At 40.2% G+C, this 24930-nt stretch overlaps 1 protein-coding gene across 1 annotated transcript in view; it reads right to left on the reverse strand.

The window, feature by feature from the left end:
- The window catches only part of nalcn (sodium leak channel, non-selective), a 95710-nt gene that overhangs the window by 26146 nt on the left and 44634 nt on the right, over nt 1–24930 (reverse strand). The window contains exons 13-17 of the mRNA XM_074694564.1: nt 23422–23553; nt 22590–22757; nt 20086–20277; nt 16610–16747; nt 16081–16155 (exon numbers count right to left, since the gene is read on the reverse strand). Of these exons, the coding sequence (XP_074550665.1) occupies nt 16081–16155; nt 16610–16747; nt 20086–20277; nt 22590–22757; nt 23422–23553 (705 nt within the window). The remainder of the gene's footprint in view (nt 1–16080; nt 16156–16609; nt 16748–20085; nt 20278–22589; nt 22758–23421; nt 23554–24930) is intronic.

Consider the following 24930-nt stretch of genomic DNA (forward strand, 5'->3'; position numbering starts at 1 on the left):
GGGTATTTATAGCCATGGCAAGGCAGCGAAGGATACACCTGTGTATCCTTGGTCCATTAGCCACATGCTAACCAAACGGAGGACATATGCCTCTGGAGGACATGAACATTGGAACAGCACTTGGGCAGCGACTGATGATGTGGATGCCTGCCCACGCCCACATCAGACCAAGGCAAGGCAAGGTACCTGGGCTCTGGGAAACAGCCCCAGTTTTAGTCAAAGGAAGCGCCACAAAATCTGCACCGTACTGAGACAAACTGAACTGAACCATTTGGTGGAAATGTGGCTTTAGTCTTTTTCCATCAAAGCCTTTTGGACGTGTCAACATGAGGTAGTCTAAACAAAACTTTTTCCTGGGACAGACTGTTTTTTAAGAAGTTTAATTTCCAAAGCAAAGACCTTTCTGGGCTGCTGACATCCTGAAAAGTTCTCTGTCCCTGATGTGGAAACAGGCGATTTAAGAGGTCCCTGCGCTCTAGACCTGCCCCACAATAACGAACAAATGAAAATCTCTATCTTGTGAATAAAGTGGGAGTTGATTGCTTCCAGTTTGACACAAACAGAGCTCACAACAGAAGCTAAAAGTGCTCTGTGGTCAAAACGCAGTAATTTCAGGCTGAAATAATGAAGAATAAAAACTAGTTTTGGTATGTTACTGTGTGCTGGAGCGTTTCTGACCACTTCCCCTTGTCTCCACCTGTCTATCTCCACCTGTCTGTCTCCACCTGTCTGTGTTCTCGGTGCTCTCTTTATGTCAGACTCAGTGGTTGATAAATCAAAAGCTGAGCCCGTCCTGACACCGAGGAGATTTAGTGTACGCTGCTGTAACAATGGAGCTGAGACTAATGTGTTTTTCCTTCAGACCCATTCAGGTGACCTGCTGCTGCTTCCCCCTCCATTCAGGCCAATTTCAGGCTCGGCTGAGCCGGGAGCTTTCAGTCTGGGATTTCCACAGATTTCCTGACCAACACTGAAGGAGGGCGGGAAAAAAAGTTAATACCGGCCATTAGCATTAGACCAAATTCGGTCATAGCTATAATTCAGAGGGAGCGTGGGGAGGAGATAAAGTGGTCAGCAGTAAATGGTCTCAGACAAGCTGCTGAGGAGTCGAATGTGACGAGGAGCGAGGAGCAGCCGGGGTGGAAAGACTCTGAGGAAAGGGATCTTTAAAGAGACAAACCGTCTAAAAGACACAACTTTTCTGGCAGCAGACACAGAGTCAGGATCAGACTGGGTCTCAATGATCCAAAGATGTGTTAAACTCTCCAATCAGAGCGCTGAAGCATCCTTAGAGGCATGCTCAGGAAACGCATGAATATCTGCGAGTAGCAAACAGAACAACCAGCGACTGATGAGTAGCCGCCCACGCCGCTGCCGCCCACACTCTCACCCGAGAGCCTGCGGGACGACGTTCACTCCACAGCGTTTCACGGGCGTGTGTGGGCGGAGCCTCTCTGTCCAGTTTTCAAGACGCAGAAAACTGTTTTAACATGTAAAAAGGAACACGCCTGGCCCCTGTCACACAGGCGGGGACTCTCATGGCCCTGAGCGAGTCAGGCTGTGACACCCAGGGGTGGGAGAGCTGGGAGCAGTCAGCGGGGTCACCCTCTCCTCTCATTAGCGGGGTAATGAGCCGTGCTGTGGAGCTGCTGTTAACCTCCACACACTAAACCACCACACACGCTCCTCACATCATACTCCAGGATCCAGAGCGGTCTGGGTGCTCTGTGCAGGTCTTCAGCTGTCAGGACGTCTGGAGCAGACCAGTTAAGGTCTCTGTCACACGCAGTTTGCAGCTCAGCCTGAAAATCATGTGTTTTAAAAGTGCAAAGGATGAGATGATAGCCCTTTGTTTGTAGATTTACTTGATTTAACATCTGCTTTTTTTCCTCCTACGTCTCTCTAAGGTCAGTGCTATCATGAAATTAGCTTTCCAACTTCTTGGCCGCTGGTTAAACGAGCTGCTCAGTAGCTTGATGCTAATATTAGCCATGCAGCTGGAATGGAGTTGGGACTTGACATGGCTGACATCCAGACCCCTCAAATCGCCTGATGTCACCGTTTTACCCTGATGCTACGCCGTTGGACTGTAGCTGACTATAGCTGCAGAGGTCATTAAACCTCAAACACAGCCCTGACTCTGAACACATTTAAAGTCTTAATTTAAAAGTGTTTTCAGGAGAAAAACCTGTTTCCCGTGGTGGCAGGTGGTCTGTGGTTTTTACCTATTACAGCCGACATTAGCTCTGCGTTTGGCAGCTGGCAGGTCTTAATTTGATTCCCTGGATGGCAGCACGCCTGGCTGGGATCCTTTGTTAGATGTCATGTCTTTCACTCCACATGTTCCCTGCCTGCCTGTCTCTGTTTTATGCAGCCATGATGGTTTACGGACAAAAAAATCAGAGAAACACTTGCCAAACATTTAGACTTCGTTTTTACCACACTATCCTATTTTTTCTCCTTTTTTCTTTGTTTTTTTTGGAGTTATCTTCTTTTTATTAGCTTGTCTTTACTTTTTTTGGCTCATTTGTTGGCCGCTGATTTCAAACTGGTCACGTTTGAGGTTGTGTAATTACTTTTTTTGGTTCCTGTTTGTGTCCGGAGATCCAACAAGTAACCATGGTAGCATTGTTTTCAAACAGGATGAGCTGTTTGCAGCCAGCAGCATGTTAGTGCTAACCGGTGCTAGGCCTGATGCTCCCCACAAGCTGAGGTTGGCCACCGATTTCAAACTAGTCATGTTTGCAGTGGTGTAATTACTTTTTTTTGTTCCTGTTTGTGTCCGGAGATCTGACATGTAACCATGGTAGCATTGTTCAAAACAAGATGAGCTGTCAGCAGCCAGCAGCATGTTAGTGCTAACTGGTGCTAGGCCTGATGTTCCCCACACGCTAAGGTCGGCCGCTGATTTAAAACTAACATTGTTTACAAACGAGATGAGCTGTTAGCAGCCAGCATCATGTTAGTACTAACCAGTGCTAGGCCTGATGTTCCCCACAAGCTAAGGAGAAGGAGACAATGACGACATGCTGGTAGTGCAGCGTGTGCTACGATGACGCATCAACCTGTCGTCTCATGTATACATCGACCAGGACATCGACCTGTCCTTCCATCCATCGTTAAGTGTACAGGTCTACAGTTTGATCAGTGTCTCAGGAGGAGGTTTAAACCTGAAATTATTCGGGTCAAACAGTTTTAAAACCTCCTTAAAAGCTGAAAAGAAAGACACATAAAGACAAACTCTTACAGCTTCATACCGGTTGATAACGTGACTGTGTTTGTGGCGGCGGCTGCATGTGTTAAAGCTCGATTTGGAGCATGACCAGGGCGAAAAGTGGCGTCCAACATTAAACTGAAGGTGACATTTAAACAGATAAGAACACATTGTGCTCTGACTCTCCAAGGGACTGAGTCTTTCTTTCTCGGCTTTGTTCGTCTTTCTTCTCTCCACTAAATCCCTAAATAAGTCTTTGGTCCATTAAATCAGGTAAATGGAGGACAGGCTTTTAGTTTAATTCATAAATAATGAAATCCTCAGTAAGAAGCCAAACACAACTGCTCTGTGACTCATCCCATCAACACTACTTTACAAAATGTACGCTGCGTGCTCAAAAACACAGACCCAGGAACACACACACACACACACACGTGTCAGTGTTTGGAGAATCAGGTGTTGTTTGGTGAGAGGAGCTCTGAACCTCAAATAAACTCTTCTTTCTCCACTTCATGTATTTATCTGCTCCTCCATCTCTACCACTCCCTCCTCCTCCTCCTCCTTTGATCTCTCGCCATCAACGCCACATCAGCTGACAAATATAGAGCAGAAAGATAGACGCCACTGAACCGCCGACCACACGCTGTCAGTGCCGCGCGCCTCTCCACAAGCCCTTGACAAGCCTGACACACTGGGGGCAGCAATCTGATTACCTCGGTGTCGCATCGCACCATCTGTCTGCGGCGTGTGGGAGTCCCCACAGTGTTTCCTTAAAGACGCTCGTGTTGTTACTGAGACCTCCCTCCAAAACATGTGGGCTGTGCGGGTAATATATCGGAGAGTGGAGATAAAAGTCATCCATCATACTCCTTCATTACACAATTGATGCGTACATAGACCTCTGCTGCACACAACACAATCATTAACACACACATACGCACACACACTCCTCTGGTGGAGCCATAAATCCTTCAACAACAACAGCTCATAACCCAGAGTTTGCATGCACAGCTCGACCACTAGATGGCAGTGTGGTTAGCTGGTACCGGCCTGAAACAAAGCAGCTCGGCTTTGTCATCTGCAGCTCTGAGCTCGTTCTCATAATGAGGGAACCCAACACTGAAAACAACAATTACCCTCCAGTGAGAGCAGGGAAACCCTTCTGCACGGCCAGAGAGGGTCGGCCTCGAAAGCTGCAGGATTCTGGGTACACGAGAGCAGGGATGTGGGTGGAACCAGTGGAAACACCTTAAGAGAGGTTATAACGAGCACGAGCGTGGAGGGAAACAGAGGAGAGGAATAAAAATGAAGCCAAAGCTGAGACTCCTGCACCGTGCTTAACGAGCAGTTCCTCCATGAAGCTTCCTCAACCTAAATGTCATTTTCAAATTATTAAAGTCCAATCTGCAGGTGTTTTTTGGATTGGTTTTTCAAGCTCTGTTGTTTTTAATATTTTCTCTGTTTGTCAGACTCAACCATTCAATTTCAGCTCAGCAGGATCAACAGAAAACAACACACCTCTTTCACCTCCTCTCAGACTGCAGAGGGAACCACACAGCTTTACCAAGGAGACGCTGGAAGCTGGTACCACCAGATCACGCTGCAAATCAAGGATACCAGGTATTCATCTCTGAGTTAAAGCGTTTCCAGTTGCTAAGTCGGAAAAAACTTTCCATAACAGCAACATTTCTGTATATAAACATCAAGTAAGTACAGTACAGCCGATTTACTGCAACAAACACTTGTCAGAAAAGCTAAAATATACAGAAAATAACAGGAGCTTAATGACTGTTTACACCCAGGGCAGCCATCTTTGATTGTAAACTTGGGGGTGGTGTGGATTCCCAAACCTCCCAGTAGGAAATCCAAACCTTGGGTGGCGTTACAGTTGAAATTTTCCACTTGGAACTTGTAAATTCTGATTTCCGAGTACAAATGGAACACACTATCAGTCCTCCTGGCCAGTAGTTGGCGCTACATTGCCACGGTTTGACACCACAGCACATGTACCTCAGGACCTGTTCAGACAACGTAGATGATCCAGGGAGAGTTCACGGAAAACTGTTTTATTTTGCTCTTCACTTTATTTAAAAAGTGATTTGACAAATTATTTTGTTTTTAATTGTTTGAAAAATTGCAAAGTTTCTAAAGCCGTGTTTCCACCAAGCAGTCCAGGTCGGTTCAGTACGGTTTAGCACGGTTTGGTACAGTTAAGCCTGATCCTGTTTGTGTTTCCACAGCAAACTGTGCTCTCTCGTGGTGGGCGGCGTGTAAGTCGGATGCCGAAAGCCACAGCTGTTAAACATAGCGTGACGCTGTAGCAGCGTGAGACAGTTTACCCCGCTAATAAATCCAACGAAGAAGAAAAACGTGACACAGTAAACAAAGAGCACAGATGAAGACATGCAGCATTTCGTCCTCTCTGTGATTGGCATGTAGCTCTTTGATACAAAGAACAATCAAGCTTTGTTTCAGAGAAGTCTGTGAGCCGCCAGGAACAGGAAGTGAGGATTCTTTTGACCAATCAGCGGTCTGCAGTGTTGTAGCTCCACCTTCTGAGAGCGGATTGGTTCAGTCTGGCACCCATACGAAAGGGTCCCAAACAGTGGGCAGCTCGTCTCAGTTATTTGGGGATCTGTCCCGAGATCAGTTAGTGGAAACGCCACAAAATGTGTGCCGTACCGAGTCGAACAGAACCAGTCTGCTTGGTGGAAACGCGGCTTATGTTCCAACTTTCTGTTTGTCTTTAAAAAGTTTTTTTTCTTGCTAATTTTTTCTTTTACATTTTTCCAAATAAACATTTTCTTTCACATTTGAAACGATACGGTACCAATGCCCGGTACCTGGCAATCGGTATCGGTTCTCAACGGGACCAATTTTCAGTACTTTTGTGTTCATGTGGTAAAAATATCAATTCAATACTTTAATTATAATAAACAAAATCTCAAATTTCTTTAATTTTACATATCTATTCTTCAGTATTCAACTTTGCAGTGCTGTGTTCATGACCACCATGGAAAATCTCCTACTCTTTCACTCCCTCACTGTCACAAAGATGCATTTAGGTACCAAACATGGTTCCTTTAAGTGAATTGGTACCTGGTACTTTTGACAGAATTTGGTGGGTACTGTTAAAATGACCTAATTCAGTATCCATCCCTATTTCCAATCAATCAAAAAAATTACTTAAACCCTGACAGTTAGTTTCATTTTGCCCTTGTTTGCCCTTACAGTCATTATCAGTATTTTCTTACGACTTTCGCTCAATTTTTTTACGTTGTAATATTTAGTGTTTATTTACAATAATTGCATGGAGAGAGTGTGGTTAAACAGGAGTCAAATTCTTTGTATTCTTGACACACTTAGTGAATAAAGGCTAATCTGATTCTGATTCTGTGTTTTATTTTGGACTCATAACACTTGGCAGAGTGACTGTGTTGTCTTTGTTCAAATGATCCGTCACTGTTTAATGAAATGTTATGAATCTGAAGTAGTATAGGTACCAGAACTTAAGAGGTCGAACTGGAATCAGCCTGAAAGAAAGTGGTATCAAACATCCCTACTGCAAAGGATCTTTGGACCATCTCATCTAAACTTCATCGCCAAAGAGACGCCTCCACACACACAACGCTCCAGATTCAAGTCTGTTCCCAGCATAATAACAGCCTCATATCTCCAGTTATTAATTTAAACACACGAGGACGATGAACATCCATCATCATGAACATGTTAATGTGTCAGATCGTAGCCTAAGGCTCATTTCCAGTTGCAGGGATTACACATCAGCTTTACAGTCATTTACAGAGACCTCCATACACGACCACGCTCAGGACGACCACGAGTAAAGAGACAGAGTGTGATCAGAGAGGTGAAGGGTTACAGATAATGTCAGAGGTGCTGATATAATGTGTACATTTGCCTGGAGCCTTATCATTTAACGCCCTGCTTTGATTGCATAAACTCTGCATACATAAAGATGTGTTTATGCAAAACATACTTTAGCGCTGGGATAGAAAACGTAGAGATGCTAATGTTGCCCTGGAGGTGAATACATGAATGTATGCATGCACGTTAATGGTTGAAGGGTTAGACGTGGTCACTGATCTGGTTTGAGCTGACCCACGCCTTCAGATGACCCCTGAATGATGCAAAGATAGAGCCAGATAGTGCAGAATCTGTCAAAGAGGATGAATTTCTCAGTAAGAAAGTAAAAGAAGAGGAGACATGGAATTTATCAGATAATGCAAGCAGCTAACGTCAGGTAACCAACACCTGAGCAACATGTCTCCATCTCTACAACAACGTGAGAAACTGAACCATTCATCAGTTCATTCAAACAGCAGACATTTCTCTCTGTGCTCAGAGGGTTGGAGCGAGGGTCAAAGGTCAGAGTGAGAGGTCTCAGAGCTGGATGTGTAAATGCAGATGTACACAGACTGCAGATGAAGGCACCGTACGCCTCCCCCTCGCTCTGTGCCCGAGCCTTTAACTCGCACAGCTCCCAAATGTGCTGGTCATGACTCATCCACCTGGCCCCGGGTCCTGTTTGATTAGCGCACATTCACACGTTCACACAAACACAGGCGGAAATAAAAAGAGTGTGTACACACAACGCATTAACAAATTTATCACCACTCACAATTCATTTTCATACACACAGACACACACTCACACACACCGTTATTGTCATCATCACTGCCCTTAGGGGTAAACACCTCTCTCTGTTTGGCTGATATCTACGCCACAGGATAAACACTCTCCCTGCACCTCCCCCTGCACCTCCTCAGCCCCTGCAGACGCCGCTCTGTGGGCAGCAGTGATTTGTTGGATGAGGATGGGCCATCGCTCTCCCCCATCACAGAACCCACCCACCTGTGACACCACAGACACCGGCGGGGAAACAACACCAGCCGAGAGACAAACTGGTTTTTCAGATCCTATCAGCTGTTGTTAGCGCCACCTGTTGGAGGAACTGTTTGAAGGCTGCACTTCAACACCTCAGAGGCAGGACAGGACACAGCTGCTGGTTCATGGTCTGAAATCTGACTTAACGTTTTTAGGTAAGAGCAGGGGTCTGCAGCCTTCACTTTCATAGGAGCCATTTAAGCCTCAGCTCACCCGGATTAAAGTCATTCAGGAGCCACAAAATCTACTTTATCTTCACATTAAAGACAAGGTGTAAAATTCTATATAGAGTTAAAACCTAGTGGATATTTACCTAAATGATGGGTTCTTTCAACTTAATTTTTACATGTGAAGTCTTAGCTTTTTATCTAAAAAAAAAATGCAATTTAAAAGTAAAAATTAAAAAATGCAAAAATTAAAAAAATAAAATAAAATTTTGCAATAATTTCATTTTTTATTCCAAAAATTTGCCAAGATTTCAGGAAAATGTAGCATTTAATAAAGCTTGAAAAATTAAAAAAAATATATAATTTTTTTTTAATCTAAAATTTCAAAATTTTTGAAATAATACTTGAAATACTTGAATACTTGAAAACATAAATTGATAATGTTGCTTATCCCATCATTTTAAGTTGTTTGCTAATGTCTTAAAACATTTGTATCAAGCGGGCACCTTGTCAGTCCAATAATAGGAATAGGAATAATTATCTAAACAAGCAGAGTTTTAGTTTTGAATTTATGAAATTGTACACATGATTTCTTGTTTTTTTTTTTTTTTTTAATTGTTAAAACATTTTTGAAAAATTTTAACAATTTTAACATTCTTAAAAATTGCAAATATTTCAAGCAATTTTGAAAATTTCAAAAAGTGCCATATTTTTAAAATTTGATTCCTAATATTGGACTGACAGCTAAATATTAATGTTTTATAGGTGGCAAAACATTAGCAAACAACTTAAAATGATGGGATAAGCAACATTATCAATATATGTTTTCAAGTATTCAAGTATTTCAAGTATTATTTCAACAATTTTGAAATTTTAGATTAAAATATATATATATATATATATATATATATATATATATATATATATATATATATATATATATATATATATATATATATATATATTTATTTATTTTTTTAATTTCAAACTTTTTGAAAGTTTTGCAAAAAATAATGAAATTTTTGCAATTTTTTTTTGAAAATATTATTTTTTTCTTATTAATTGCATTTTTTTATTTCATAAATTTGAAAAAAAAAATAGAAATATAAAAAATGCAAGAAAATGAAGTTTAAAAATTTGCAATAATTTCAAAAAATTGCAAAAAAAAAAAAAATGCATATGTTTCAAATTTTTTGAAAGAATACTTGATAATGATATCACATATTGATAATGTAGCTCTTCTCAATATTTTTGTTGTCCGCTTATGTTTTGCCACATATTAATCATGCATATTAATCTGGTACGTTGTCAGTTAAATGAATCCATCCACACAGAATTAAAATCAGTATTTTCTTCCAGATGAGTCTTTTTGTAGATGTAGTTATCTTCCCAGGGCTGTAAAACTTGAGGTTAGCCACAGGTGCATGGAAAGTTGGTGGGCTGTTGATGTTGTAGGAGGTGAAGTAGAGCGGTGGCAGGCTTTATTGACAGATGGGATGAAGATTTAGTTCAACTAAATGTTAACACAGGATTTGATTTAGTGTCAGTGTCTTTAATCATCAATACCCTCTGGAATAAAAATAAAAAATATTTATTTCAGTAATTTTTTTAAAGCTACAAGGAGCCACTGCAGAGGAGTCAAAGAGCTGCAGTTTGAAGACCCTTGTTCTGATTAAACCAGGTGTGTGTGTTCTTGTGAGTGTGTGTGTGCAGCAGGGCCCCGCTGTGTCGGCCCATGCTGCTGATTTGATAACGACATCATCAATAAGGCATGTAGCTAAAAACATCTGTCATCATTTGGTTGCTGATTGCCGTCCAGCCTTTCAGGAGAGCGACGTGCATCTGTCACCCTGACAGACCATTCGTCTTGATTTGGATTTCAGACATCACGGCTTAAAACAGCCGCAGGAGCACGGGGGGCTGTGAGTCGCCTTGATGTGGTGAAGATCAGAGCTCCTGGAGGAATATCTGACTCTTTTAATCCTGATGGTGTTTGTTTCAGCCACAGCCTGAGAGGAGGAGTTTGAGTCTCTTCACAAAATGTTTTTGTCCATTTAAGTCGAGTTTTTATAACGTAGAAAGGAAAGACAACCGCAGCACACCGATGAGTGTGTGTACCAGAGCATGCTCCGCTCATCAGTGTTGATTAGGATAATTCATTTATTGGGTGAAATTAGGTTTTTTTTAATGAAATGAAGTCAGAGACAAGAGAGAGGTAGGCAGCAGAGGAAAACAGGAGTGAAGGCAGGAAGTATCAGCCTCCAGGGTGTTTGTGTTCATCGCTGAAGTGAAACCAGGAGAACGATAAATTCAAACTGTTTCTGCAGGAGAGACTGTGTAACGAGAAGTGTTCCTCAACATTTTTATTTATGACAAAGAAGAGATAAAAAATAGTTTCCTGATGATAAAAACTCTGACATTCATATCATAAACACACTGACACTAAATAAAATCCTGCGTTAACATTTAGTTGAACTAAATCTTCATCCCATCTGTCAATAAAGCCTGCCACCACTCTACTTCACCTCCTACAACATCAACAGCCCACCAACTTTCCATGCACCTGTGGCTAACCTCAAGTTTTACAGCCCTGGGAAGATAACTACATCTACAAAAAGACTAATCTGGAAGAAAATACTGATTTTAATTCTGTGTGGATGGATTCATTTCACTGACAATGTAAACATGTTTGATATGTGGTAAGACATTAGAAAACATCAAATATGATAAGCTGAGCAACCTTATCAATATATTTTTTCAAATGTATTCTTTCAAAATTGTTAAATTTTTTTTGCAAATTTATAACATTTATTTATTCTTTTATTTTTTAAATTTTTGAAATTTCAAATTTTATTGCTATTTATATCAAATTCAGAATTTTTGAGCATTTTTTTAAACTTTGCTTATTTTTGATAAATAAAAATTAACATTTTTGCATTTCTGTAAATCAAGAGAGTTTAAAAAAAACTATTGACATTTTGGAAAGTTCATTTTTTAAATTTTCAAGTTTTTTAACATTTCAAAATATTTTGACATTTTTGCAATTTTTTGATTAAAAAAAATGTTTTTTAAAATTATAAAAAAAATTACAAACCAAGACATCACATGTTCAAATTTATAAATTTGAAAAAGAAAAAAAAAAAGAAAATTCAAAACTGTTTGCAATTTTTATCAAATTAAAAAAATCTGCACATTTTTTATAGAATTCTGCTCTTTTTTAAAAGTTGAAAACTAATAGAATTTTTTTTTAAATTACACAAATAAAAAAAAGAAATTTGGTGAAGTTTTAGGAATTTCAATATTTTTGAAAAATGTTCAGTCTTTTTAACATTTCAAAAGATTTTGACATTTTTGCCTTTTTTTAAATCAACATTTTTAACATTTATTAAAAATTTAAAAACTAAAAAAATTGTTTAGATAATTATCTGTCATATCTTACTATGTTGAGAATTTTAAACACCTTCTTGTCTTTATTGTGAAGATAAAGTAGATTTTGTTGGTCCTGAATGACTTTAATCCAGGTGAGCTGTGGCTAAATGGCTCCTATGAAACTAAAGGCTGCAGACCCCTGTGTTTGAAGGTTGATGATGGAGGGGGAACACACGTGCAGTAACAGGTGGAGCTATAAACGGGCTCTGATGACGGCCTGATGACGAGCAGATCGTGTTGCTTTGAACTGCTCCGATGAGAACAATCAAAACGCCGTTATCTGAAAGTTGAAGCGTTTAAAACGACCATGGAGGACGTGTCTTTATGTCCCAGTCACAGCTGCTCCACCGTGACGCCGTCGTTTCAAACATTGACTCTATTTTTAGCTCGGTGAGTGATGAGGTGATTCTCCTCCTGCCTGCAGACAAACAGTGTTTGGCCTCAGAGGTGTGTAACGTTTCAAACGTTATGACTCACAGGTATTTCCCTCTGTGTGTGTGTGTGTGTGTGTGTGTGTGTGTGTGTGTGTGTGTGTGTGTGTGTGTGTGTGTGTGTGTGTGTGTGTGTGTGTGTGCAACACCTGACGCTGCAGAAACACACACATATGCACACACTGGATGATTTGAACAGACCATTAAAGCTGAAAGTAAAATGACTCCCAAACAGTGGAGGGTGAAAGTTTGGGCTGACTGAACAGCAGTGTGAGTTCACTGTTCGCAGTAAAGAGCCAATCAGTCAGATACGGCCCCCTGGGGTCAGGATCAGGCGGAGACGGGGGTCTGCAGATTCCAAAAGTGCAGCTAAATTAGAAGAAGCCTGAACCTGCAGTCTTTTTAATGGCTAAAACACACACACACACTCTCTCACACACACTCATAGCTCTTATTTATCCATCAGCAGAGCAGAGGAGGAATCTCTGAACTCTCCCTGACCGAGTGTTTAAGCTTCTATCAGACACAAGAATCTGCTCTGCGTCGTTGGTGAGTCTGAGGAATCTTCTCCGTGGTTGTGTTTGGATCAGTGTGTGTGTTGTGTGTTTTTGTGGTGTTGGATCAGGGCCTAAGGCTTCCTGAGGACTAGGTCTGAGTGGACCCAGAGTTTCTCTGATTAAACACTTCATAACTGAAATTCTCTAAAGCCCTGACGCTGAACTACTGAAGAAGACGTTTATTCAGCTTGAATCCAGAAACTTTATTCAAAGCTGATGTTTGAACAAAGCTGAGTCGAGGTTTCTCCAGAAAACAACCAAAAACAACTCAACTCCCCTCCGCAGGCTAACCAGCTTGTTTTTATGACCCAGACTGGTCAGCGTTTAGTCTGTACTCATGTTCTGTAGGAGATCCTTTTCCCCAGGACAACATGCTGATGCTGATAGGCTGTTCTTACCCCCACCAAATGCTGATTGGCTGTTCTTATCTTGGAGACAGGAGCTCTTCTCTGATTCGATGCGATTTCCAATCCTGGGTTAATGATGCAATATTCTCAAGACTTTTTGGGGGTTTTTTAAAGAATGAGCTTGCAGATAAAATAAGTTCTTTAAATTTGTTAATTTTTACGTAGCTTTCTTAGCTTTTTATTAAATAAACAAAAAAATTGCAAATAATTCTATAAATTGAAAAAAATTGCAGAAAATTCATTTTTTTATTTCAAAAATTTGTCAACATTTCAAGAAAATGTAGGCCGTCATTTTTTATTATTTGCTAATGTCTTGCCACTTATCAAACATTTGTATTAAGCTGGCACCTTGTCAGTCCAATAATAGGAATAGGGATAATTATCTAACTAAGCAGAACTTTTTTGAATTTATGAAATTGTACATCTGATTTCTTGTTTTTTTTAATCATTAAAACATTTTTGAGACTTTTTATTTTTCCTTTATTTCAAAGAACTGCAAAAATTTCAAACAATTTTTAAAATTTCAAAAAGTTTCAAAATTTTAAAATTTAATAAATATGAAAAAAACTCTTTAAAAAAGTTCATATAAAAAATTGCAATAAAATGAATTTTATGAATTTGCAATAATCCCAAATAGTTGCAAAAAAAATGCATACAATCCGAAAATTTGTAAGAATACTTGAATATAAAAACATATATTTTATTTTTGTTTGCTAATTTCCTGCCACACATCAAGCATGTATATTAAACTTGCATGTTGTCAGTTAAATTAATCCATCCACACAGATAAAATACAACTGAAAACGTTGTTTTTTCAATTGTTGCTGCAACTGCAAAAAATACAAACCAACTTTAAAACACACACATATTTATTCAAAGATCTTCAAATTTGCTCTTTTTATTAGCAAATTAAGGAGACTCACCTTTTTAGTTCTCTGAGGTAGGGTAATATCAATTATATTTTATATTTAATATCATAAAATAAAATTTACAAAGGGCATTTTAAACAAATCTCACATCAAAATAACTGAATGAATAATACAGATTAACAAATTCTCTTCAAATAAACAATCTCAGATTTGCATGTGTCCCTAGTTTAGGATTTACATTTGAACAGTTGCTGTTTAAATAGGACTTAATAATTCTTTTCTGTCTCAGCCTTATTGAAATATTGTATCAGTTTTTAACTGTCCAGCATTGCACTGGTACATATTTAAAAGGTGTGTTTTTAATTTACAATGGAGTCTAATTTGTTTTAGTCAGGGACAGGTGACAGTTGAGTTTTTGGACTGTCCCACTTTTATTCCTCTAACAGAAACCCTCCACAGTAGAAACTGTACCAGGCGCACACAGAGACCGAGCTGTGCAGACGGTGTTATCCATCAAAGCTTGACCACATGACTCCTTCCTGTTTCCACTGTGACACGTATGCACCAAACAGGCGCCGCTGCAACACCTTCAGCCACACGTGGCGTGATTGAAGTCTTTGATGGGCGGAAGCAAAACACAATGACGTCTGAGAGGAGCCGACATGTTTGACAACAGACAGAGCTAACACACGTGAAGTATGACGGAACAGGGTGTTCGTTTGGTTGTCAATGACTCCACCCACCATCAGCTCCCTCTGACTCTGTCCACAGAAACCATCTCTTCTTTGACTTCAAACCCCTCCAGGACCAAAACCCCCCGTTCATCAGACAGTGAGCTGAAATGATTCATCACGTGCTCCATGACAGGTTGGAGTGTATCTCAGAGAGAGGATGGAGGTGTCTCTGGTTCCTCCTCAGATGTTTGCAGGAGCTCCCTCTTTAGGCAGGGAGTTCACAATCTATAGGCTGTTTATAGCCGTGCTCTGTGTGCTGATTGAAGCACCTGTAAAACAGGTCATTTTACAGTCGCTGAGCCCGATCACTCAGCTGTGGGCGGGAAATCACCTGCACACTGAGCTGAGAGCTGCAGACAGCGATGAGCCCACAGAGCACGGGATCTGTGTTAGCATGTGAGTCTGCTCAGACCTGTCAAGTTTACCCAGACCACTTTATCTTTACAGCAGATTATAGAAACTGAGGGTCCCCACAAAAAAAAATAAAAAACTGATAACACCAAGAAAATACACTCTGACAGGAAACATTAGACAAATCATAAATTTAAAACTAAAATTAAATGAATAAATGAAATGATAAAAATAAAGATCACACTGTGTTTAGAGCTAAAGAATAAAATGTGTCTTAAAATGAGACTTAAAACACTTCACTGTGAGGGCTGTTCAGACATGGGGGGTTCACAGAACCACAGAAAACCTTCAGTCCCCCTTGGTTTAAGGTCTTGTCTAAGGTACCATGAGCTGGAGTTGGACCTCAGACCTCAGAGCAAGTGCCCAGTCCACCCAACGCTTTGAAAAAAAATCATGAAACCTTAAAATCCATTAAAATCTATAAAATCCATTAAAATCCATTAAAATCTATAAAAGTCCATTAAAATCCATTAAAATCTATCAAAATATATTAATATCCATTAAAATCCATTGAAATCTATTGAAATCCATTAAAATTCATTAAAATCTATTAAAATGAACAGGGAGTCAGCGCAAAGATGCAAAAATTTTGCAAATTTTGCAACTTGCTCAAAGTCCTGCACGCTTAGACCAGCTCATATATGAATACAAACACTTTAACTGGAGAGCTTTAATTTACACGTTTCACCATTAATGATTCAAAATATTTTTATCAATTTCTTTAAATGTAAATCCATGATGCTGTCTGTTTCACCAAGTTCCTCCCGTGTGTGTGTGAGGCAGTTTTAATCACATCAAGTTAAAATGTTGGACATCAAACTTCCGTTCGTGAGGTAAACACCTGTTCAATTTGTGACATCACTAATTGGTGAATCTGTTCCCTCATTTATCAAACGCATGAAAACTTAAATTATATGATTTTTCATTCTGAAAACCGAGTACAGAAAGTTTCCTACCTGTTTGAGCTTCTTCAGGTCTTCATCCAGCTCCAGGTTGTCCAGGATGACGGCCACAAAGAGACTGAGCAGGATCTGAAACCCGACCAGAGGAAGAGGAATCAGAATCACGCCATGCTGATATGATTACCTCAGAAAATAAATAAGACTATTTGAAAAGTAGAAAGTCTGCTGGGTAATTGGATTTGTTGCTGGCTCTGTTCTGGAGCACTTCCTGTCTGTCTGGGGTGAAGCGTGAGTCATCTGAAGGCTGTCAGAGCGTCTGATGGCTCCCGTATCAGAAGTCCAAACTCTGAGGTGTCAGCACTTCTTACGCCTGTGGGTCTGATTAGCTGTGATTAGATGAACCACTTCAGAGCACAGCAGAGAGACGAGGGGCGCTCTAATTGAATGCATTAAGAAAACAATTAATGTTCGGCGCCTTTTCCCCGACTGCGCCTGCTCAGATCCAGAGACCTGAGTTTGAGGAGAACTCTGAGCTAACCAAACTCTTTGACTCCTGAATATTTGAAAGAGAAAAGTTTCTCACCAGGGTGGCGAACAGATGGTAGAGGATGAAGTAAATGGCGACTACGGGAGCCCACATGTGACCTACAGCCACCAGAGTCTGGTCCATGACATCCACCCAGCCCTCCTGGGTGAGGATCTGGAACATAGACATGAAAGCCTGCAGGGAGAGAGGAGAGGATAAAAAAAGGAGGTGAGAGACGCAGGAGGCTGGAGAGGGCAGCCGAGTACACCAGGAGGAGACGCAGAGGAGACGCAGAGGAGGAGAGGTAAAGAAAAACAGACGGGGAGGAAATTACATGGAGAGAAAAGACCAGTCTGACATTTGGAACATGCTTTTTTCACAGGAGAGCAAATATCACACGGCTGATGTGCACACAGCGTCTGGAGCAGGTGTCGTCGAGCAGGACGCCCAGTTTCCCCTGAGAGCACCTGAGACAGCTGCTCGCCAAATATCAGAGCAGAGGAGTGTTAAAGGAGGAGAGCGTGGTCACCCTGCAGTTAGAGAAAACACATCCAGAGGAAACACTCCTCCATGCTACAGCCATCCACCCTGAGCTGCACCTCCTCCTCCATGCTCCACGCTCCCTGAGTCTGATCAGCTCCTCCTTACCAACACAGACAAAGACACCAACATAAACACCAGACTTTCTCTAAGGTCATGACATTTCCTCCTCTGCCTTCCTCTGCTGGTCCTGGGTATCAGCCTCCATCCACTTGCAGGATGATATTAGCGTGTGCAAATCAACATGTTACTGCAGAGAAAACACAACAGGTTGTGTTACTGGCCACGAAGTCACCGGTTATTTGACTCCAAGCTACGACTATAAGTTTAACAAGAGGTTAAAATTACTTTTAAAAAACGCTAAAATAAAGAAGAAATAAATGAGAAGAGTTGCTTATTTATATGTTTTTTTATTTGATAAGTTTTGATAAAAAAATGAAATAATCACGTGCCGTTATGTAGATAAATTTACAACTAAATGAGGACTGTAAATAAGGGAGAAAGTAGATATTTAAAAAATAAACTGATAATCATCTTAATCTTTTCATCGCTTAAAAACACTGATTGTCTTCCACCAGGGTTTGACCTACATTCCCATGATGCACCTGGAGCAGGTGAAGAATGCGCGTCTGCCAGGAGGCAAAAAGTGAGCTCCTTAAAAAAGTTCAAAATTTAAAAGTGAAGACACTTTAAAACAGCAAAAAAGAATCACAAATGAAGAAACATTTGATCGATTTGAAATTACTCCTTCAGTTATTTAGTGTTAAACTCAGGATTTCTAAATATTAAGGAAAATAGATTCAGTCATTATTAAGCAAAACATACATTGAAGCAGCAGTTAAACTTAATTTCTTTGAATTTATAGGTTTGATAGAATGATGATTTTTCTTTCTTTAAAAATGCTGAAACTTGATGCTTCTTTTGATGATTTATACAATTTCTTAACATTGTTGTATTATCTAACTTTTTTTGTATTTTAGTTTTTATTCAACGCAAAATTAAAACATGTTTTGCAGCTAGACAAAGTTACTTTCATTTTTCAGAAATAGGGAAAAACAGTTAGACAAGTATAACAAGTTGCTGTTTGAACTTTGTTATAATATGTGGTAAAAAAAATAAAATAAATAAATAATAATAATAATAATAGTGATTATTATTTTTTTATTCAAATTATTATTATTATTTTTATTATTATTATTATTATTATTATTATTATTATTATTATTATTATTATTATTATTATTATTATTATTAGTATTAGTATTAGTAGTATTATTATAACTTTTTAAGGTAAATAAAAAAAAAAAAAGGTTTTCTCTTAATAAATTAGAAAGTCAGGGGCAGTAACACAATAAGAACTTTGTCGTTTACATTTACATGCATGTCTATGCCCCTTCCCACACAAAATGAGAAGTTGTATCATCTTATTTTAAAGTTTATTTTACCTCAAAACAAAATTAAAAGACAAATCTAAGAAGAATCTTTCTATCATGCTTCGTGAGTGAGACCCAGTTTGGGCTGCTAATTTTTTGTTTTCAAGTTGGGATCACTGCAGAGCTCGAGAAAAAGTTTCCAATAAGTAAATAACGTGAGTAAATATTGATCATATGACATTTCCATGCCTCCACAGATCCTAACACAGTGTTACGCTCTGGTGTGATTCAGAGGGACAGTACAAAGGAGACATTTATCTGTTATTAAAGCTACAGAGCGCTAACTCCAGCTGTGACTGAGAACACGGAGTCCTCATAAAGACGGGATAATGAGGATGATGAGGTGGACCCTGACGAAGAGTAAATGCATAAACATTGTGAGTAAGCATCCTGAGATCTGTAGCTAGCTGCTAACCAGTAGCATAGCAGTTTTAGCAAATGCTACACTCGTTTTTTCCTCACAGATTGTGTATTTTGTTCAACCACAGACGTGTTTGTGGTGATTTTAGAGAAACGTCTGACCTTATTAACTGCTGGGTTAAAAAAATAACAAAATACCTTCCATCTTCTACCTATTACTCCCCAATTACAGTCTCCTCCTCCTCTCTGACTGCTGATGTGAAGGTTTGTAGAAACAAACCAGAGACAGAGAGGGAGAAGTCAGCAGCAGCTCTCCTCGCCTCCTCCTCTCCTCTTAGAGGTCAGATGAAGGTGTAAGGACCAGCCAGCTGCAACACTCTGGCCCCTGGAGTCAAATGGCACTCCTGTGCCTCCTCCTTAGTGTCTCACCTTCAGACAGCCTCCCCCCTCCCTCCCTCCCTCCCTTCACAGCCCCTCCCACCTGCTCCTGTGCACGTCTCAGTCACTGCAGATAAAGATAAACCCAGCAACAGGTCTGCCTGTGGGTGAGGCAGCCAGACATCATCACCAGTGACGTGTGTGAGAGTGTGGAGTGTGTGGAGTGTGTAGAGTGTGTGGAGTGTGTGTGCATACATGTGGCCATGTGAGGAGCAAACACACATGGAAATGAGGGAAAATAAGCGAGCAGGGTAACACAGCATACAAGAGGCATCTGTTCATGACTAAACCTTCACACCCTGCAGAGCCTGGGAGCAGCCCGACGGTGGAGGGTGGAGGAGGAACACAGAGGAGGAGAAGATGAGGCTAATGAGAGAGAGAGGAGCTCAGAGTCTTTAGAAATCAAAGGAGGAACCACATCTGTCGACCCATCCTGCAGGAAGCCCCACCAACGTCCAGGAGCCCGTCTGCAGCCGCTCGCATCTTTCTCTGCATTTTCATGAAGCTTGCATCTTCTAAACTTAACCACATTTCATTTGTCCCTGAGAGCAAATCACACTAACATCAGAGCATAATTAGACAAGTGTGTTTGGAGCTGCTGAATTAAATGTTGGGAGGGTTTACGTGTCTCTGAGCTCCATCTGTGCAGGTGAAAACAAAACAACGAACAGAGAGAAAACTACAACCCTCTACAGCAGAATTTGTGTATGCACTGATATAAAATAAAAAAAATAAATTTAATAATGAAATCTTCTTCCTTACCCGGGGGAATGTTGTGAAGCGGTCCAGCTCCTCGACGAAGCAGAACATCTGCAGACTGATGGCCGACATGACGATGAGGAGGCTGGCTGTGAACACCACCAGGCTGCCCAGTTTTTTACCAGGACCAAAAATCTTGTAGACAAAGTCCTCCAGAGCCGGGGAGATCTTTATCAGACGCACCACACGGAGGACCTGCGGGGAGGAGGGACAAACGGTTAGCTGTGGTCTTTGTGAATCTGTTTCTTCCTTGGAGCTAATTTGAGATAAATTACAGGCAGAAAAGAAGGAGCACATTGATTATAAATTGATTCAAACAGAGCATTGATCATGACCCTGTGGTTAAGGTGCAGTGATATGGTGCTCTGTCAACCGGCTCAGCCCCTAAATTGCTTGTGGTGACAACAAGCCCAAAAGGTAATGCATCTTGGTCATCCTCTGATGGGGGACCCAGAGAGTGGCTATCGATCGGGCTCCTCTCCCCGCGAGGCTCCTGGCCAAAGACTCGGCTCTCAGCGTGTGGATATGCAGAGAAATGGAGGAGACAAAGACGGGAGGAGGGCGAGCCCACTAAACAAATACAGCAATAACACTCACAGCATGATGACAGATGGGACGAGGAGACACTACCTTCTCCTCCTGACAGACCGGGATGACCACCATCCATTTCACAACAGACTCTGAGACTGTGAGCCCAGTCCACCAAGGGTATGAGGCCGTCAGGAAAAAAAGCGACTTATTTTCTAATCTTTGGTCTGAGAGTTTAGAGAGTGCCCCAAAAAGTTAGTTAAAGAGAAAGATCCTTCTCAAGTCTTTCGTAGATAATTTATTTATCATTTGTCTTAAAAGAAGCAGTGAGGAGGATGTGTTTTAAGTGGACTGCAGCACCACCTTCTGGCCCGGAGTCTCACATACACTTTGTGGTGTGTTTGTTTTGGAACAAATTTTCTTTGTTCAAGTCAATTTTTTACCAGATCCAGCTCCACGAGGTAAGGTATTTAACAACAGGTAGGTAGCGCTGTTGTTTGAAATGTGACAACAACCTAACCTGGGGAGAGTTTACCTTATGTCAGTAGCCGGCTATATGCAGCGCTAGCAGCCCAGTGCTACATATCCATAGGCTAACGGGACAACAAGCTAACTTTGTCAGTTTGTAGCGTAGTTTAGTAGCAGGCTATATTAAGCTTGTGTCTAGCTTGTGTTTAAGCCTTTAGCTTGTTTTTTCATAGCCTCTAGCTAGTATTTTAGCATAAGGCCCTATTTTTGTAGCGTTTAGCTAGTATTTTAGCTCCTGTTTTAGCCTTTGGCACATGTTTTGGCCTTTGGCTTGTGTTTTTGTAGGCTTTAGCTAGTATCTTTGCCTTAAGCTCTTTTTTGTAGCGTTGAGATAGTACTTTAGCCTTTAGCTCATATTCTACCCTATAGCTTGTGTTTTAGCCTTTGGCACATGTTTCACTTTTTGCTCGTGTTTTGTAGCCTTCAGCTAGTATTTAAGCCTTAAGGTTTATTTTTGTAGCGTTTAGCTACTATTTTAGGCTTTACCTTGTGTTTTCATAGCCTTTACTTAGTATTTTAGCCTTAAGCTCTTTTTTGTAGCATTTAGCTAGTATTTTATCCCTTAGCTCATGCATTACCCTTTAGATCATGTTTTAGCCTGTGGAATATATTTTAGCCTTTGGCACATGTTTAGCCTTTAGCTTGTGTTTTTGTAGCCTTTGGCTATTATTTTAGCCTTAAGCTCATGTTTTAGCCTTTAGCTTGTGTTTTACCCTTTGGCACGTTTTCACTTTTGGCTTTTGTTTTGTAGCCTTTAGCCTGGGTTTTATTATTTGGCCCATGTTTCAGCCTTTGGCTTGTGCTTAAGTTTTTAGCCCGTGTCTTAGCATTAAGCTAGTATTTCAGCCTTTAGCATATGTTTTTAAGCCATTACCACATGTTTTAGCTTTTAGCTTGTGCTCTATCTCTCTCCTGCTTATCTTTCTTCTGCTCTTCTGTCCTTTTTCTGTCTGACAGTTAGGCTCCAGTGTCCACCATCACTACAACATTAATCACAGAAATCGTTTTCAGCAGAGAAAAACACAGATCTCTACTTTCTCTGCCAAACTTCTTGTGTTAGAGAGCAAGACGTGCTGTAAATCAATCCTGTCCAGCTCAACCAGATCGGGAAGCTAAGTAGAATATGTTAAAATGCTGGATAAATCTTTATTTCCAGCCCTGTAAAGTTGTTAGCGTGTGTTGTGCACGTGTGAGGCCAGCAGCTGTTCAGAGAGGCAGCAGCATCAGGGCAGCTTGTGTGGTCAGGGCTCATTAAAGACGGATCAAGAAGCTTCTCCACATCAGATCGTCCTCTGAGCCTGTTTTAACGCTTACATTACGTGACCCACAGTGAGGTCAGAGGGTTAAACTGGGTGCAGAGCTACTCACAGGCCGAAAACACTCAGGGTTACGTTCTGACACAGAAACAGGACTTCAGTTCCTGTATGTGTGTTTGAATGTGAGCGTGGTACCTGAAAGTAGGTGAACTGAGAGTGGTAGAGGTCCGGGTAGATGTGCAGCGTGGTGCCCACCACCAGCAGAGACTCAAACTTGTGCAGCGAGGAGCTGATGTAGCCGGTGAAGCCCAGACACCAGATTTTCAGAAGGGCTTCCAGGTCAAACAAGACGGTGAAGGCCACCTGGGGAGGAGCGAGGAGATAAAATCAGAGCTGGCGTTCTCTTTCTGCAAACACACAGCCTGCTCTCTGCAGGAGGATCACCCTTCTCTGTGATCACAGGGACTTTCACTTTAACCAATCCACACCAAGTCAAACCGTCCTCACTGTTTGAATCCTGCTGTTTCCTATTCAACTGTAATTATTTGACTTTATGAAGGTGTGATATCAATCAGCGCAGGTCTCATTTCAGGACAGGATCATCATAATCCACAGGAAGTAAATCTGGCACCTCGCTAACCAATGCTAAACCCAGTGCCTCCGTTTCCTATTTCCCCTCACATCCGTCACACGGGTTGGAACAAATCTGCAGATCGATGTCTGTATGTAGGGAAGGAGGGAGTTAGAGGAGGTATTACTGTGAGTGTTTTTTCCTCCTCTTATCTCCTTCATTCAGCTGTGTGTAAGGGGGAGAAGGGGAGAGGTATGACGGGGGTGTGATCCGTCTTAGTTTGTGCTTTACCGCCTGAATACAGATGACATCAGACCAGACTGGGCGGCGAGTGGCGGGCACGGTTTGGCAAATGTAAAGATATTTAAAGATTCATCATGATCTCTTTCTGTTTTTGTAGAGTTTTAATGAATAAAGATGAAACAATCTGATGAATGGATGAAACAGAGCTCTCACCTCTGCCAGGTAAAACTCGTCGTAGTGCCTGCGGTGATTCTCGCCTTTGTAGTAGTTGCTGGCAGCAACGATGACGTCCACGGCGACCATGCTCAGGATGAACATGTGGAACACAGACGACCGCATCAGTTGCTGTGGAAACAAAGACGTGTTCGGTTACAATCAGGCTGTAATCACACACCATGAGAGAGTGCAGAGGAAGTCATCAGACAGCTCGTGTTTGCTTCCTGTTTAACTTTTTCTAAATCAGGTTTGGATGTGAGCCGGAGCTGCGTCTGAAGGTCAGCACTCAGACCGGCAGGTTTCACACAGCTCGGAGGAAAGGAGGGAAATTATTTCACAAGCAGGTTGAAAAGACGAGTGAAGGCGTTCGTCTACTCAGGTTTTCTTCATGTCCTGTTTTTATGTCTGTATTATAAATTTACATTTGAAATATTTAAAACACTGAAGCTTCCCAGGCAGAGAGACGTGTGACTGACAGTCAGGTGTTTATAGAAAGACAGAGCTGAACATAATGAGCAGGGGTTTGCAGTTTTAACTTTTACAGGAGCCATTTAGCCTCAGATCACCTGGATTAAAATCGTTCAGGAGCCACAAAATCTACTTTATCTTCGCAGCAAAGACTAAAAAGTGTAAAAAAAAAAAATCTAAATATAGTAGGACTCTTGTGAATAATTATCTAAATGAAAAGTTTTTTGAGTTTATAAATTTGTACATGTGATGTCTTAGATTTTTATGTTTAATAATTTTGCAAAAAATTCAAAAAAGGTTTAAAATTAAACAAAAATTGCAAAGAAATGCAAAAATTAAAATAAATAAATTTGCATTTTTTATTTAAATGCACACTTTTTAAATGTAATAAAAAATTGTGAAGATTAAAAAACAATGAAAATTTAATAAAGTTGCAAAAATTTATTTTTTAAGAAATTTCAAACATTTCAATTAAATTTGAAATGTAAAAACCTTTCAACAATTGTTGAAATGATACTTGAATTTATAACATATATTGATAATGTTGCTCAACTCATTATTTTTAGTTGTTTGCTTATTTCCTGCCATCCATTAAACATTTATAATAGGTATAATTATCTAAATGAGCAGAGTTTTTTTTGTAATCATAAAATTATACATTTGATTTCTTGTTTTTCTGATTGATAAAATATTTTTGAATATTTTGAAAAAAGTTTTAAAATTCTAAAGTATTGTAAAAATTTCAAACAATTTAAAAATTTCAAAAATTGTCAACATTTTTAATTTTATAAATTTGCAAAAAAAAACTCAAAAGAAATTAGAAATATTAAAAAAAATTGCAAAAAAAATGAATTTCATTTATTTGCAATAATTAAAAAAAAAATCTAACAAAAATGCACAAGTTTAAAAATTTTGAAAGAATACTTGAATATGATAACATATATTGATAATGTTGCTCATCTCATCATTTTTGTTGTTTGCTCTTGTCCAGCAGGTTGTCAGTTAAATGAATCCATCCACACAGAATTAAAATCAGTA

The sequence above is a fragment of the Halichoeres trimaculatus genome, unplaced genomic scaffold (assembly GCF_033239565.1).
Source record: "Halichoeres trimaculatus isolate MK-OKI-2021-1 unplaced genomic scaffold, fHalTri1.1 fHalTri1_scaffold_19, whole genome shotgun sequence".
NCBI lineage: Eukaryota > Metazoa > Chordata > Actinopteri > Labriformes > Labridae > Halichoeres > Halichoeres trimaculatus.